Below are 18,068 nucleotides of genomic sequence, written 5' to 3'. Positions count from 1 at the left end.
ACTGAGCAGTATTACATCACTAGTACTGAGTGGTATTACATCAGTATTACATCACTAGTACTGAGTAGTATTACATCACTAGTACTGAGTAGTATTACATCAGTATTACTTCACTACTACCGAGTAGTATTACCTCAGTTTTACATCACTAGTACTGAGTGGTATTACATCAGTATTAAATCAAAAGTACTGAGTGGTATTACATCAGTATTACATCACTAGTACTGAGTAGTATTACATCAGTATTACATCACTAGTACTGAGTAGTATTACCTCAGTTTTACATCACTAGTACTGAGTAGTATTACATCAGTATTACATCACTAGTACTGAGTAGTATTACATCAGTATTACTTCACTAGTACCCGAGTAGTATTACCTCAGTATTACATCACTAGTACTGAGCGGTATTACATCAGTATTATATCACTAGTACTGAGTCGTATTACATCAGTATTACTTCACTAGTACCGAGTAGTATTACATCAGTATTACTTCACTAGTACCGAGTAGTATTACATCAGTATTACTTCACTAGTAATGAGTAGTATTGCATCAGTATTATATCACTAGTAATGAGTAGTATTACATCAGTATTATATCACTAGTACTGAGTAGTATTACATCAGTATTATATCACTAGTAATGAGTTGTATTACAGCAACATGACAGTATTACAACACCAAGGCAATGAGAACTCTGTCTGTGATGAAGGAAGCAGATTTCCCTGATATGATAATGGAGTGAGTTACTGTGCCAGAGCTGTAGACAGAGAGGGGATCAAGAGTTCTGATGATATAGTGGGGTTTAATAGTTAATATCCCACACACACACACACCACCCTGTCCGTCCATTGTGTCTGGAGCCAGATCACTCAGAGCACAGTCACAACAACAGATAGAGCCCTGGCCGCTCTTGTTCTGCCAGGGGGATGATTTATGAGATGTCCTGTCCTGTCCTGTCCTGTCCTGTCCTGTCCTGTCCTGTCTGTCTGTCTGTCTGTCTGCCTGCCTGCCTGCCTGCCTGCCTGCCTGTCCGCCTGCCTGTCCGCCTGTCCGTCTGTCCGTTTGTCTGTCCTGTCCTGCCTGCCTGTCTGTCCGTCTGTCTGTCCTGTCCTGTCCTGTCCTGTCTGTGGTGTAAGAGATAGAAACCTATCTGGCCAATAGGCAGCGCTGGCAGTGGAGACAAACATCACACACTGAGATCATGGTCGTGAGTTGACACTAGTCAGGAACCCAACACAGACAGTAGAGCAGCGCAGTACGCCTGTTACATCGACATGTCAGACCCTCTGATGTCCACTCTCTACCCCATCAGAGAGGAGGCATCACGGCTGTCTTCCAGAGATGGTTGTTTAAACATATCTCATCCCGCAGGACCGCTGCCAAGTCACTCACTGTTGTTTCTACTTCAGTGGCTGTGTATCTGGTCATGTGACATGAAATAACAGTTTGATAAATGTCAGGGAAGACAGATGAAGAACATACAGAGAGAACAGAGAGAAAACCCCCACGTTACAGGCTTCATGAATTCCTCGCTTTGACCAATCACTACAAACATGTCAGATATAATTTGAGACAGGACCAGACCTACTGAAGATATATACAGGAAACGCGTTAGGCGCTATGGCTGGGAGTGTTTACAGCAGCCACAGCGGTCTGTCTGGAGAGTTGTTTCTGGGTGCTGGCCAGGACTGGAAGATGATCATACTGAGAAACCAGAGGGCATCGTTACCGACCACCCTGGAAGAGCCTCTCTTCCCTCCTTCAGCTCTCCTCTCCTGTCCTCTCCTCTTCCCTCCTTCAGCTCTCCTCTCCTCTTCCCTCCTTCAGCTCTCCTGTCCTCCTTCTAACCTCCCCTCCCCTCTCCTCGCTCTCCTCTCCTCTCCTCTTCCCTCCTTCAGCTCTCCTCTCCTCTCCTCTTCCCTCCTTCAGCTCTCCTCTCCTCTTCCCTCCTTCAGCTCTCCTCTCCTCTCCTCTTCCCTCCTTCAGCTCTCCTGTCCTCCTTCCAACCTCCCCTCCCCTCTCCTCGCTCTCCTCTCCTCTCCTCCCCTCTCCTCGCTCTCCTCTCCTCTCCTCTTCCCTCCTTCAGCTCTCCTCTCCTCTCCTCTCCTCTCCTCTCCTCTCCTCTCCTCTCCTCTCCTCTCCTCTCCTCTCCTCTCCTCTCCTCTCCTCTCCTCTTCCCTCCTTCAGCTCTCCTGTCCTCCTTCCAACCTCCCGTCCCCTCTCCTCGCTCTCCTCTCCTCTCCTCTTCCCTCCTTCAGCTCTCCTGTCCTCCTTCCAACCTCCCCTCCCCTCTCCTCGCTCACCTCTCCTCTCCTCCCCTCTCCTCGCTCTCCTCTCCTCTCCTCTTCCCTCCTTCAGCTCTCCTCTCCTCTCCTCTTCCCTCCTTCAGCTCTCCTGTCCTCCTTCCAACCTCCCCCTCCCCTCTCCTCGCTCTCCTCTCCTCTCCTCCCCTCTCCTCGCTCTCCTCTCCTCTCCTCTTCCCTCCTTCAGCTCTCCTCTCCTCTCCTCTCCTCTCCTCTCCTCTCCTCTCCTCTCCTCTCCTCTCCTCTCCTCTCCTCTCCTCTCCTCTCCTCTCCTCTCCTCTCCTCTCCTCTCCTCTCCACTCCTCTCCTCTCCTCTCCTCTCCTCTCCTCTCCTCTTCCCTCCTTCAGCTCTCCTGTCCTCTTACTAACCTCCCCTCCCCTCTCCTCGCTCTCCTTCCATCCTGAAGAGGGTTTCCTCCCATCCAATGTGCAGTATCTGCTGTATTGCTACTCAGTACTAGTGCTGTAATACAGCTGTAATACTGCTGTAATGTTACTCAGTACTAGTGCTGTAATACAGATGTAATTTTTATTTATTTGATTTATTTCACCTTTATTTAACCAGGTAGGCAAGTTGAGAACAAGTTCTCATTTACAACTGCGACATGGCCAAGATAAAGCAAAGCAGTTCGACAACATACAACAACACAGAGTTACACATGGAGTAAAACAACATACAGTCAATAATACAGTACAAAAATAAGTCTATATACAATGTGAGCAAATGAGGTGAGATAAGGGAGGTAAAGGCAAAAAAGGCCATGGTGGCAAAGTAAATACAATATAGCAAGTAAAACACTGGAATGGTAGATTTGTAGTGGAAGAAAGTGCAAAGTAGAAATATAAATAATGGGGTGCAAAGGAGCAGAATAAATAAATAAATAAATACAGTAGAGGAGGAGGTAGTTGTTTGGGATAAATTATAGATGGGCTATGTACATGTGTGTATGTAATACTGCTGTAATGTACTCAGTACTAGTGCTATAATACTGCTGTACTACTGCTGTAATGTTACTCAGTACTAGTGCTGTAATACTACTCAGTACTAGTGCAGTAATACTGCTGTAATACTGCAGTAATACGGCTGTAATACTGCTGTTATGCTACTCAGTAATACTGCTGTAATACTGCTGTACTACTGCTGTACTGCTACTCAGTACTAGTGCTGTAATACTGCTGTAATCCTGCTGTATTGCTACTCAGTACTAGTGCAGTAATACTGCTGTAATACTGCTGTACTACTGCTGTTATGCTTTTCAGTAATACTGCTGTAATACTGCTGTAATGCTACTCTGTAATACTGCTGTTATGCTACTCAGTAATACTGCTGTAATAATGTTGTTATGCTGCTGTTATGTTACTCAGTACTAGTGCAGTAATACTGCTGTAATACTGCTGTTATGCTACTCAGTAATTCTGCTGTAATGCTGCTGTTATGCTACTCAGTAATACTGCTGTAATACTGCTGTTATGCTACTCAGTAATACTGCTGTAATACTGCTGTTATGCTACTCAGTAATACTGCTGTAATACTGCTGTTATGCTACTCAGTAATACTGCTGTAATACTGCTGTTATGCTACTCAGTAATACTGCTGTTATGCTACTCAGTAATACTGCTGTAATACTGCTGTAATACTGCTGTAATGCTTCTCAGTAATACTGCTGTAATACTGCTGTTATGCTACTCAGTACTAGTGATGTAATTCTGCTGTAATACTGCTGTTATGCTTCTCAGTAATACTGCTGTAATACTGCTGTAATTCTGTTGTAATACCACTACTGGCCTCTGTTTCTCTCCTCTCCTCCTTAATTGCTCAGCTTGACAGCACCAGGGAGAGGACCAATGGCTTGTCTTGTGTCCTTGTTATCTCTGTCTTTTCCTTTTCTCTCTCTTCTTCTTTCTTTCTTTTTTCTATTTGACTATTTATCTTAGTCATCCCATATCTGGGATCCCAGCACCTGGAGAAGGTCAGCGGAGATGCAGAACTGAGGGTGAGGGTGAGGGGGGCGGGGGGGGGGGAATATAAACCAAGCTCTCCGCTGACCTGCAGCTACTTGGCCGTCTTACACATCTTCATCATTGACCCGCCGGCCCTCCTCTCCGCCAGTCATCTTGTGTGTGTCAGTGTTTGTTGACATAGATGGACAATCCTGCTGTTACTCACAGGGACTTCTCTCTCTTCACGTCCTGCTCCACTACCATGATATGATCCCTATGCAGCCAGAGAGATGGGTTGTTATGGGCTGAGGACAGAGATGGGTTGTTACGGGCTGAGGACAGAGATGGGTTGTTATGGGCTGAGGACAGAGATGGGTTGTTATGGGCTAGGGACAGAGATGGGTTGTTATGGGCTAGGGACAGAGATGGGTTGTTATGGGCTAGGGACAGAGATGGGTTGTTACGGGCTAGGGACAGAGATGGGTTGTTATGGGCTAGGGACAGAGATGGGTTGTTATGGGCTAGGGACAGAGATGGGTTGTTATGGGCTAGGGACAGAGATGGGTTGTTATGGGCTGAGGACAGAGATGGGTTGTTATGGGCTAGGGACAGAGATGGGTTGTTATGGGCTAGGGACAGAGATGGGTTGTTATGGGCTGAGGACAGAGATGGGTTGTTATGGGCTAGGGACAGAGATGGGTTGTTATGGGTTAGGGACAGAGATGGGTTGTTATGGGCTGAGGACAGAGATGGGTTGTTATGGGCTAGGGACAGAGATGGGTGGTTATGGGCTAGGGACAGAGATGGGTTGTTACGGGCTAGGGACAGAGATGGGTTGTTATGGGCTGAGGACAGAGATGGGTTGTTATGGGCTGAGGACAGAGATGGGTTGTTATGGGCTGAGGACAGAGATGGGTTGTTATGGGCTGAGGACAGAGATGGGTTGTTATGGGCTGAGGACAGAGATGGGTTGTTATGGGCTAGGGACAGAGATGGGTTGTTATGGGCTAGGGACAGAGATGGGTTGTTATGGGCTAGGGACAGAGATGGGTTGTTATGGGCTAGGGACAGAGATGGGTTGTTATGGGCTAGGGACAGAGATGGGTTGTTACGGGCTAGGGACAGAGATGGGTTGTTATGGGCTAGGGACAGAGATGGGTTGTTATGGGCTGAGGACAGAGATGGGTTGTTATGGGCTGAGGACAGAGATGGGTTGTTATGGGCTGAGGACAGAGATGGGTTGTTATGGGCTGAGGACAGAGATGGGTTGTTATGGGCTAGGGACAGAGATGGGTTGTTATGGGCTAGGGACAGAGATGGGTTGTTATGGGCTAGGGACAGAGATGGGTTGTTATGGGCTAGGGACAGAGATGGGTTGTTATGGGCTAGGGACAGAGATGGGTTGTTACGGGCTAGGGACAGAGATGGGTTGTTACGGGCTAGGGACAGAGATGGGTTGTTATGGGCTGTTACGGGCTAGGGACAGAGATGGGTTGTTATGGGCTAGGGACAGAGATGGGTTGTTATGGGCTGAGAACAGAGATGGGTTGTTACGGGCTAGGGACAGAGATGGGTTGTTTTGGGCTATGGACAGAGATGGGTTGTTATGGGCTAGGGACAGAGATGGGTTGTTATGGGCTAGGGACAGAGATGGGTTGTTATGGGCTAGGGACAGAGATGGGTTGTTATGGGCTAGGGACAGAGATGGGTTGTTACGGGCTAGGGACAGAGATGGCAGATACAGTACTTTTTTTTATTTTTAAGTAACCTATTTAACTAGGCAAGTTAGTTAGGGTTATTTACAATGACTGCCTACTCTGGCCAAACCCGGACAACGCTGGGCCAATTGTGTGGCGCCCTATGGTACTCCCAATCATGGCCAGATGTGATACAGCCTGGATTCGAACCAGGTACTGTAGTGACACCTCTTACACTGAGATGCAGTGTCTTGGACCGCTGCGCCACTCTGGAGCCCTAAAGGGGAATAGAAGTCCTCCTGAACTGGATTTACTATATGATCATGATATCATTGACAACAACCCAGATTAGACCTTGACAGGAGCATTAAGTCACTGACACGGTGAGGAGTTTGTTGATGCCCTGCTAAATGACTTCCGTTGTGTGTTCTCTGTCTGTTGATACCCTGCTAAATGACTTCCGTTGTGTGTTCTCTGTCTGTTGATGCCCTGCTAAATGACTTCCGTTGTGTGTTCTCTGTCTGTTGAGGCCCTGCTAAATTACTTCCGTTGTGTGTTCTCTGTCTGTTGATGCCCTGCTAAATGACTTCCGTTGTGTGTTCCCATGCAGGTGTGGTGTGGCCAGGTGTGTGACGTTGTGAGTGAGATCGAGCTGGAGAGAGAGCACTGTGACAACAAAACCTCTGGGAACATCACAGCAGGTCATTCACCTACAATACATTACTTTCCCCTCCCAACGGTGTTGAAGCAATTTACAGAAAATGTGGAAACAGCAGGATTATATAAAGGAGAGAGAAAGTTATGTGCAGGCATCCATAGTGAACGGCCCCCTTCCATCACCACTAGGCTGAAATACTCCTTCAGATTGTTGTTATGTGTGTGTTGGATATAAAACAGAATAATATCATGCAGAGGGGTAGTGTAAACCTTTGGCCTGAATGTTATTTATTTTTTTACATTAATATAAAGTTGGTTTTATATTCCTTGCCCATTTTAGTTTGTTGTTGTAGTGTCTTATGAAGAACAGATGTTCTGTCTGCTGGTCAGAGTCACTGGAGAGTGCAAGAGGTTGTTCTGATTGACTCCTCTATTATTAAAAGGAAGATGAATCAGCTAACGTCACAGAGACGACAGAGAGACGCAGTTGTTTGAAGTCAGAAGAAGCTGTAAAAGTAAAGAACATATTGCAATTTACTTTGGGGGAGGGGTGTTCCAAAATCAGGGAGGGTTGTCCAACTTTTTTGTTGTTGCTATGGGTAGGGTTTTTATTGGGTACAGGGAGTGAAGTGCATTTTGTCCCCTGGTTTATATCCTGGTTTATATTCCCTTATTTCCCCTGGTTTATATTCCCTTATTTCCCCTGGTTTATATCCTGGTTTATATTCCCTTATTTCCCCTGGTTTATCCTCTATGGGCTAGGCGGGACGAATTCGTCCCACCTACGTAATAGCCACTTGAAGCCTGTGGCGCGATTTTCAAAACCTTAAAAATCCTATTACTTCAATTTCTCAAACATATGACTATTTTACAGCTATTTAAAGACAAGACTCTCGTTAATCTAACCACACTGTCCGATTTCAAAAAGGCTTTACAACGAAAGCAAAACATTAGATTATGTCAGCAGAGTACCAAGCCAGAAATAATCAGACACCCATTTTTCAAGCTAGCATATAATGTCACAAAAACCCAGAAGACAGCTAAATGCAGCACTCACCTTTGATGATCTTCATCAGATGACAACCCTAGGACATTATGTTATACAATACATGCATGTTTTGTTCAATCAAGTTCATATTTATATCAAAAACCAGCTTTTTACATTAGCATGTGACGTTCAGAACTAGCAAACTTCCGGGGAATTCGCTAACATTTTACTAAATTACTCACGATAAACGTTCACAAAAAGCATAACAATTATTTTAAGAATTATAGATACAGACCTCCTCTATGCACTCGATATGTCCGATTTTAAAATAGCTTTTGGTGAAAGCACATTTTGCAATATTCTAAGTACATAGCCCAGGCATCACGGGCTAGCTATTTAGACACCCGGCAAGTTTAGCACTCACCATAATCATATTTACTATTATAAAAGTTTGATTACCTTTTGTTGTCTTCGTCAGAATGCACTCCCAGGACTGCTACTTCAATAACAAATGTTGGTTTGGTCCAAAATAATCCATCGTTATATCCGAATAGCGGCGTTTTGTTCGTGCGTTCCAGACACTATCCGAAATGGTAAAGAAGGGTCGCACGCATGGCGCAATTCGTGACAAAAAAAATCTAAATATTCCATTACCGTACTTCGAAGCATGTCAACCGCTGTTTAAAATCAATTTTTACGCCATTTTTCTAGTAGAAAAGCGATAATATTCCGACAGGGAATCTCCTTTTCGGCAAACAGAGGAAAAAAATCACAAAGGCGGGGGCGGTCGGGTTACGCGCATAAGCCCAGAGTCCCTTGATCGGCCACTTGAGAAAGGCGATCAAGTGTTTCAGCCTGGGGCTGGGATGACGACATTCAGGTTTTTCCCGGGCTCTGAGCGCCTATGGACGACGTAGGAAGTGTCACGTTAGAGCAGAGATCCTTAGTAAAAGATAGAGATGGAAAAGAAGTTCAAGAAATGGTCAGACAGGCCACTTCCTGTAAAGGAATCTCTCAGGTTTTGACCTGCCATTTGAGTTCTGTTATACTCACAGACACCATTCAAACAGTTTTAGAAACTTTAGGGTGTTTTCTATCCATATGTAATAAGTATATGCATATTCTAGTTACTGGGTAGGAGTGGTAACCAGATTAAATCGGGTATGTTTTTTATCCAGCCGTGTCAATACTGCCCCCTAGCCCTAACAGGTTAAATTCCCTTATTTCCCCTGGTTTATATTCCCTTATTTCCCCTGGTTTATATCCTGGTTTATATTCCCTTATTTCCCCTGGTTTATATCCTGGTTTATATTCCCTTATTTCCCCTGGTTTATATCCTGGTTTATATTCCCTCATTTCCCCTGGTTTATATTCCCTATTTTCTCCTGGTTTATGTTCCCTATTTCCCCCTGGTTTATATCTTGGTTTATATTCCCTATTTCCCCCTGGTTTATATTCCCTATTTTCACCTGGTTTATATTCCCTATTTCCCCTGGTTTATATTCCATCTTTCCCCTGGTTTATATTCTCTCATTTCCCCTGGTTTATATTCCCTATTTTGTCCTGGTTTATGTTCCCTATTTTCCCCTGGTTTATATCCTGGTTTATATTCCCTATTTTCCCCTGGTTTATATTCCCTATTTTCACCTGGTTTATATTCTCTATTTTCCCCTGGTTTATATCCTGGTTTATATTCCCTCTTTCCCCTGGTTTATATCCTGGTTTATATTCCCTCTTTTCCCCTGGTTTATATCCTGGTTTATATTCCCTTATTTCCCCTGGTTTATATTCCCTATTTTCACCTGGTTTATATCCTGGTTTATATTCCCTTATTTCCCCTGGTTTATATTCCCTATTTTCACCTGGTTTATATCCTGGTTTATATTCCCTTATTTCCCCTGGTTTATATTCCCTTATTTCCCCTGGTTTATATTCCCAATTTTCCCCTGGTTTATATTCCCTTATTTTCCCCTGGTTTATATTCCCTTATTTCCCCTGGTTTATATCCTGGTTTATATTCCCTATTTTCACCTGGTTTATATTCTCTATTTTCCCCTGGTTTATATCCTGGTTTATATTCCCTCTTTCCCCTGGTTTATATCCTGGTTTATATTCCCTCTCCCCTGGTTTATATCCTGATTTATATTCCCTCTTTTCCCCTGGTTTATATCCTGGTTTATATTCCCTTATTTCCCCTGGTTTATATTCCCTCTTTTCCCCTGGTTTATATCCTGGTTTATATTCCCTTATTTCCCCTGGTTTATATTCCCTTATTTCCCCTGGTTTATATCCTGGTTTATATTCCCTCTTTACCCCTGGTTTATATTCCCTTATTTCCCCTGGTTTATATTCCCTATTTTCCCCTGGTTTATATTCCCTATTTTCACCTGGTTTATATCCTGGTTTATTTCCTGGTTTATATTCCCTCTTTTCCCCTGGTTTATATTCCCTTATTTCCCCTGGTTTATATCCTGGTTTATTTCCTGGTTTATATTCCCTCTTTTCCCCTGGTTTATATTCCCTATTTTCACCTGGTTTATATCCTGGTTTATATCCTGGTTTATATTCTCTCGTTTCCCCTGGTTTATATTCTCTCGTTTCCCCTGGTTTATAGTCCCTATTTTCACCTGGTTTACATCCTGGTTTATATCCTGGTTTAAATTCTCTCGTTTCCCCTGGTTTATATCCTGGTTTCTATTCCCTATTTTCACCTGGTTTATATTCCCTCGTTTCCACTAGTTTATATTCCCTATTTTCACCTGGTTTATTTCCTGGTTTATATCCTGGTTTATATCCTGGTTTATATCCTGGTTTATATTCCCTTATTTCCCCTGGTTTATATCCTGGTTTATATCCTGGTTTATATCCTGGTTTATATCCTGATTTATATTCCCTTATTTCCCCTGGTTTATATCCTGGTTTATATCCTGGTTTATATCCTGGTTTATATTCCCTTATTTCCCCTGGTTTATATCCTGGTTTATATCCTGGTTTATATCCTGATTTATATCCTGGTTTATATCCTGGTTTATATCCTGGTTTATATTCCCTATTTTCACCTGGTTTATATCCTGGTTTATATTCTCTTGCCAAATGTCCTCATTTGCTTGCCTGAGCCTCCCTTATCAAGGTGTTTTTGTACTTCCCTTATGCACTACACTTTACCGCTCACTTACAGTACCCCAGGTCACTATAGTCTACCAGTCTGTCATAATGACAATATAGTCTACCAGTCTATCATAATGACAATATAGTCTACCAGTCTATCATAATGATAATATAGTCTACCAGTCTATCATAATGATAATATAGTCTACCAGTCTATCATAATGATAATATAGTCTACCAGTCTATCATAATGACAATATAGTCTACCAGTCTATCATAATGATAATATAGTCTACCAGTCTATCATAATGATAATATAGTCTACCAGTCTATCATAATGATAATATAGTCTACCAGTCTATCATAATGATAATATAGTCTACCAGTCTATCATAATGATAATATAGTCTACCAGTCTATCATAATGATAATATAGTCTACCAGTCTATCATAATGATAATATAGTCTACCAGTCTATCATAATGATAATATAGTCTACCAGTCTATCATAATGATAATATAGTCTACCAGTCTATCATAATGATAATATAGTCTACCAGTCTATCATAATGATAATATAGTCTACCAGTCTATCATAATGATAATATAGTCTACCAGTCTATCATAATGATAATATAGTCTACCAGTCTATCATAATGATAATATAGTCTACCAGTCTATCATAATGATAATATAGTCTACCAGTCTGTCATAATGACAATATTGTCTATCAGCAGTTCTCTCTCTGTTGGTTTAACCCCAAGAAGTTCTGGAAAACGGTTAAAGACCTGGAGAATAAACCCTCCTCCTCACAGCTGCTCATGTCCCTTAATGTTGATGATGTGGTTGTTGCTGACAAGAAGCACATGGCTCAGCTCTTTAATCACCACTTCATTAAGTCAGGATTCCTCTTTGACTCAGCCTTGCCTCCTTGCCCGTCCAACATTTCCTCATCTCCCTTCTAATGCGACTATCCCGATGCTCCTCCCTCTCTTTCCCCTGCCCCGCAACAAAGTTTCTCCCTGCAGGCGGTCACTGAGTCCGAGGTGCTAAAGGAGCTCCTGAAACACGACCCCAAAAAAACCATCTGGACAGACCCTTTCTTCTTTAAGGTTGCTGCCCTTATATTCGCCAAACTATTCTCTGACTTTTTAAACCTGTCTCTCCTTTCTGGGGAGGTTCCCATTGCTTGGAAGGCAGCCACAGTTCGTCCTTTATTTAAAGGGTGAGATCAAGCAGAGTGTGTTGTGCCTAAGAACAGCCCTTAGCCGTGGTATATTGGCCACATACCACACCCCCTCGTGCCTTACTGCTTAAATAATCCACACATAAAAATATTCTAAGCAGCATCAAATTTCAATATGAATAGACAAGTACAAATGTAAATATCTGATAGGCAGCACAGAGGCCAGGTGTATCATAAAGAACAGTGAAGGCATGAGACACACACCTCAGAAAGCTCCCCTATTGATCTTGTTTAGGTACAATACAATTATCCTACTTAGACTAGACTGCAACGCCACAATGCAATTAATAATTGCATCATTGTTTTCATTTGAGTACAAAATTCTGTTCAAGGCTGTAATGTGCAGTGAAAATGTAATTTGAATAACAGTGCAAAAGCCCTGTGATTTGAATGTTTCATTCCATTCATTCGATTTGGATCAGTAGTGGGTCTACTCTGGACAGTTTATAAGGATCAGTAGTGGGTCTACTCTGGACAGTTGATAAGGATCAGTAGTGGGTCTACTCTGGACAGTTTATAAGGATCAGTAGTGGGTCTACTCTGGACAGTTGATAAGGATCAGTAGTGGGTCTACTCTGGACAGTTGATAAGGATCAGTAGTGGGTCTACTCTGGACAGTTGATAAGGATCAGTAGTGGGTCTACTCTGGACAGTTGATAAGGATCAGTAGTGGGTCTACTCTGGACAGTTGATAAGGATCAGTAGTGTGTCTACTCTGGACAGTTGATAAGGATCAGTAGTGGGTCTACTCTGGACAGTTTATAAGGATCAGTAGTGGGTCTAGTCTGGACAGTTGATAAGGATCAGTAGTGGGTCTACTCTGGACAGTTGATAAGGATCAGTAGTGGGTCTACTCTGGACAGTTTATAAGGATCAGTAGTGGGTCTACTCTGGACAGTTTATAAGGATCAGTAGTGGGTCTACTCTGGACAGTTGATAAGGATCAGTAGTGGGTCTACTCTGGACAGTTGATAAGGATCAGTAGTGGGTCTACTCTGGACAGTTTATAAGGATCAGTAGTGGGTCTACTCTGGACAGTTTATAAGGATCAGTAGTGGGCTACTCTGGACAGTTGATAAGGATCAGTAGTGGGTCTACTCTGGACAGTTTATAAGGATCAGTAGTGGGTCTACTCTGGACAGTTGATAAGGATCAGTAGTGGGTCTACTCTGGACAGTTTATAAGGATCAGTAGTGGGTCTACTCTGGACAGTTGATAAGGATCAGTAGTGGGTCTACTCTGGACAGTTGATAAGGATCAGTAGTGGGTCTACTCTGGACAGTTGATAAGGATCAGTAGTGGGTCTACTCTGGACAGTTGATAAGGATCAGTAGTGGGTCTACTCTGGACAGTTTATAAGGATCAGTAGTGGGTCTACTCTGGACAGTTTATAAGGATCAGTAGTGGGCTACTCTGGACAGTTGATAAGGATCAGTAGTGGGTCTACTCTGGACAGTTTATAAGGATCAGTAGTGGGTCTACTCTGGACAGTTGATAAGGATCAGTAGTGGGTCTACTCTGGACAGTTGATAAGGATCAGTAGTGGGTCTACTCTGGACAGTTGATAAGGATCAGTAGTGGGTCTACTCTGGACAGTTGATAAGGATCAGTAGTGGGTCTACTCTGGACAGTTGATAAGGATCAGTAGTGGGTCTACTCTGGACAGTTTATAAGGATCAGTAGTGGGTCTAGTCTGGACAGTTTATAAGGATCAGTAGTGGGTCTACTCTGGACAGTTGATAAGGATCAGTAGTGGGTCTACTCTGGACAGTTTATAAGGATCAGTAGTGGGTCTACTCTGGACAGTTTATAAGGATCAGTAGTGGGTCTACTCTGGACAGTTGATAAGGATCAGTAGTGGGTCTACTCTGGACAGTTGATAAGGATCAGTAGTGGGTCTACTCTGGACAGTTTATAAGGATCAGTAGTGGGTCTACTCTGGACAGTTGATAAGGATCAGTAGTGGGTCTACTCTGGACAGTTTATAAGGATCAGTAGTGGGTCTACTCTGGACAGTTTATAAGGATCAGTAGTGGGTCTACTCTGGACAGTTGATAAGGATCAGTAGTGGGTCTACTCTGGACAGTTGATAAGGATCAGTAGTGGGCTACTCTGGACAGTTGATAAGGATCAGTAGTGGGTCTACTCTGGACAGTTGATAAGGATCAGTAGTGGGTCTACTCTGGACAGTTGATAAGGATCAGTAGTGGGTCTACTCTGGACAGTTGATAAGGATCAGTAGTGGGTCTACTCTGGACAGTTTATAAGGATCAGTAGTGGGTCTACTCTGGACAGTTGATAAGGATCAGTAGTGGGTCTACTCTGGACAGTTTATAAGGATCAGTAGTGGGTCTACTCTGGACAGTTGATAAGGATCAGTAGTGGGTCTACTCTGGACAGTTGATAAGGATCAGTAGTGGGTCTACTCTGGACAGTTGATAAGGATCAGTAGTGGGTCTACTCTGGACAGTTGATAAGGATCAGTAGTGGGTCTACTCTGGACAGTTTATAAGGATCAGTAGTGGGTCTACTCTGGACAGTTGATAAGGATCAGTAGTGGGTCTACTCTGGACAGTTGATAAGGATCAGTAGTGGGTCTACTCTGGACAGTTTATAAGGATCAGTAGTGTGTCTACTCTGGACAGTTGATAAGGATCAGTAGTGGGTCTACTCTGGACAGTTTATAAGGATCAGTAGTGGGTCTACTCTGGACAGTTGATAAGGATCAGTAGTGGGTCTACTCTGGACAGTTGATAAGGATCAGTAGTGGGTCTACTCTGGACAGTTGATAAGGATCAGTAGTGGGTCTACTCTGGACAGTTGATAAGGATCAGTAGTGGGTCTACTCTGGACAGTTTATAAGGATCAGTAGTGGGTCTAGTCTGGACAGTTTATAAGGATCAGTAGTGGGTCTACTCTGGACAGTTGATAAGGATCAGTAGTGGGTCTACTCTGGACAGTTTATAAGGATCAGTAGTGGGTCTACTCTGGACAGTTGATAAGGATCAGTAGTGGGTCTACTCTGGACAGTTGATAAGGATCAGTAGTGGGTCTACTCTGGACAGTTGATAAGGATCAGTAGTGGGTCTACTCTGGACAGTTGATAAGGATCAGTAGTGGGTCTACTCTGGACAGTTGATAAGGATCAGTAGTGGGTCTAGTCTGGACAGTTTATAAGGATCAGTAGTGGGTCTACTCTGGACAGTTGATAAGGATCAGTAGTGGGTCTACTCTGGACAGTTGATAAGGATCAGTAGTGGGTCTACTCTGGACAGTTTATAAGGATCAGTAGTGGGTCTACTCTGGACAGTTGATAAGGATCAGTAGTGGGTCTACTCTGGACAGTTTATAAGGATCAGTAGTGGGTCTACTCTGGACAGTTGATAAGGATCAGTAGTGGGTCTACTCTGGACAGTTGATAAGGATCAGTAGTGGGTCTACTCTGGACAGTTTATAAGGATCAGTAGTGGGTCTACTCTGGACAGTTGATAAGGATCAGTAGTGGGTCTACTCTGGACAGTTTATAAGGATCAGTAGTGGGTCTACTCTGGACAGTTGATAAGGATCAGTAGTGGGTCTACTCTGGACAGTTTATAAGGATCAGTAGTGGGTCTACTCTGGACAGTTGATAAGGATCAGTAGTGGGTCTACTCTGGACAGTTGATAAGGATCAGTAGTGGGTCTACTCTGGACAGTTGATAAGGATCAGTAGTGGGTCTAGTCTGGACAGTTTATAAGGATCAGTAGTGGGTCTACTCTGGACAGTTGATAAGGATCAGTAGTGGGTCTACTCTGGACAGTTTATAAGGATCAGTAGTGGGTCTACTCTGGACAGTTTATAAGGATCAGTAGTGGGTCTACTCTGGACAGTTTATAAGGATCAGTAGTGGGTCTACTCTGGACAGTTTATAAGGATCAGTAGTGGGTCTACTCTGGACAGTTGATAAGGATCAGTAGTGGGTCTACTCTGGACAGTTGATAAGGATCAGTAGTGGGTCTACTCTGGACAGTTTATAAGGATCAGTAGTGGGTCTACTCTGGACAGTTGATAAGGATCAGTAGTGGGTCTACTCTGGACAGTTTATAAGTATCAGTAGTGGGTCTACTCTGGACAGTTGATAAGGATCAGTAGTGGGTCTACTCTGGACAGTTTATAAGGATCAGTAGTGGGTCTACTCTGGACAGTTTATAAGGATCAGTAGTGGGTCTACTCTGGACAGTTTATAAGGATCAGTAGTGGGTCTACTCTGGACAGTTTATAAGGATCAGTAGTGTGTCTACTCTGGACAGTTTATAAGGATCAGTAGTGTGTCTACTCTGGACAGTTTATAAGGATCAGTAGTGGGTCTACTCTGGACAGTTTATAAGGATCAGTAGTGGGTCTACTCTGGACAGTTTATAAGGATCAGTAGTGGGTCTACTCTGGACAGTTGATAAGGATCAGTAGTGGGTCTACTCTGGACAGTTGATAAGGATCAGTAGTGGGCTACTCTGGACAGTTGATAAGGATCAGTAGTGGGTCTAGTCTGGACAGTTGATAAGGATCAGTAGTGGGTCTACTCTGGACAGTTGATAAGGATCAGTAGTGGGTCTACTCTGGACAGTTTATAAGGATCAGTAGTGGGTCTACTCTGGACAGTTTATAAGGATCAGTAGTGGGTCTACTCTGGACAGTTTATAAGGATCAGTAGTGGGTCTACTCTGGACAGTTTATAAGGATCAGTAGTGTGTCTACTCTGGACAGTTTATAAGGATCAGTAGTGGGTCTACTCTGGACAGTTGATAAGGATCAGTAGTGTGTCTACTCTGGACAGTTGATAAGGATCAGTAGTTGGTCTACTCTGGACAGTTTATAAGGATCAGTAGTGGGTCTACTCTGGACAGTTGATAAGGATCAGTAGTGGGTCTAGTCTGGACAGTTGATAAGGTCTAGAAAGACCCAGTAGTAGTCTGGCTTTATTTTAACTTCTGATTCTGAACGCTCTCAGATCCTCATTCTCCCAAGTCGTCCTATAATAATGTGGCCACATATGCTCCCAGCAGGCCGTTATTCAGGGAAGCTTAACATGCGCTCTGCCTCATCGCCAATCCGAACGGAACACCTAGAACATAACGCTTCAGCATAGCCTAAGTATTTATAGTTTCACTTTTAAAATGTATCACAACCAGTCACAATGTTTTAATCTGATTAGACAACTTCAAAAGTCTTGTAAATTCCAGCATCCTCATAATATCTTGACATTAAATAGGTTTACATCCAACCTTTCAATGTGAGTCAAGTAGCCTACATGTCCGATAACAAAATGGCACCACATCTTGGGAAAGCATGCAGTTTATTAGGCTACAGATGAGTTATGATGAACCTCACAGGGTTGTGAAAGTACACAGTGATGATCTTGAGGCTCCTTTCCAATAAATGGTGAGGGTCTGATTCTGGTGACATGATGATCCATGCTTGGCTTCCATTTGACAAATAACAATAATCTCACGCTTTTGTACATACTAACCTCATCATGTAGTTATCATGACACAAGGTGAGACCCAGATGCAGACACAGGAGGCAGATGGTTGGAGTCTTAGATGTTTAATAATCCAAAAGGAGTAGGCAAGAGAATGGTCGTGGACAAGCAAAAGGTCAAAACCAGATCCGGAGGTACAGAGTGGCAGACAGGCTCGTGTTCAAGGCAGGCAGAATGGTCAGGCAGGTGGGTACAGAGTCCAGAAACAGGCAAGGGTCAAAACCAGGAGGACTAGAAAAAGGAGAATAGCAAAAGCAGGAGAACGGGAAAAACACTGGTTGACTTGGAAAAACGAACAAGACGAACTGGCACAGAGAGAGACAGGAAACACAGGGATAAATACACTGGGGAAAATCAGCGACACCTGGAGGGGGTGGAGACAATCACAAGGACAGGTGAAACAGATCAGGGCGTGACAGTAGTAGGCTATACCTGCACTGTATCTGACATCTGTTGGCTAGAGCGCAAGTGCCAATAACAGAGTGGGCACATTAAATATACCTACACAACATTCTTTGTGATAAAACCATCAGTAGGCCTAGAGTTGAAAATGCCATGGAAACCAATTTAACTTAGATTTTTATTTGGTACATGGGAATTTAAC

The 18,068-nt window shown here is 43.4% G+C and overlaps 1 protein-coding gene across 1 annotated transcript in view; it reads left to right on the top strand.

Annotated features, from left to right (window-relative positions):
* The first annotated feature begins 1,625 nt into the window (after positions 1–1,625).
* vipr1b (vasoactive intestinal peptide receptor 1b) overlaps positions 1,626–18,068 on the top strand; it is a 165,827-nt gene continuing 149,384 nt past the window's right edge. Inside the window, exons 1-2 of the mRNA XM_045710828.1 lie at positions 1,626–1,724; positions 6,557–6,647. Coding sequence (XP_045566784.1) covers positions 1,626–1,724; positions 6,557–6,647 — 190 coding nt within the window. The remainder of the gene's footprint in view (positions 1,725–6,556; positions 6,648–18,068) is intronic.

The sequence above is a fragment of the Salmo salar genome, chromosome ssa29, assembly GCF_905237065.1.
Source record: "Salmo salar chromosome ssa29, Ssal_v3.1, whole genome shotgun sequence".
Taxonomy (NCBI): domain Eukaryota; kingdom Metazoa; phylum Chordata; class Actinopteri; order Salmoniformes; family Salmonidae; genus Salmo; species Salmo salar.
The sequence above is the reverse complement of the archived record's forward strand: the minus strand, read 5'-3'. Positions and strand labels throughout refer to the sequence as shown.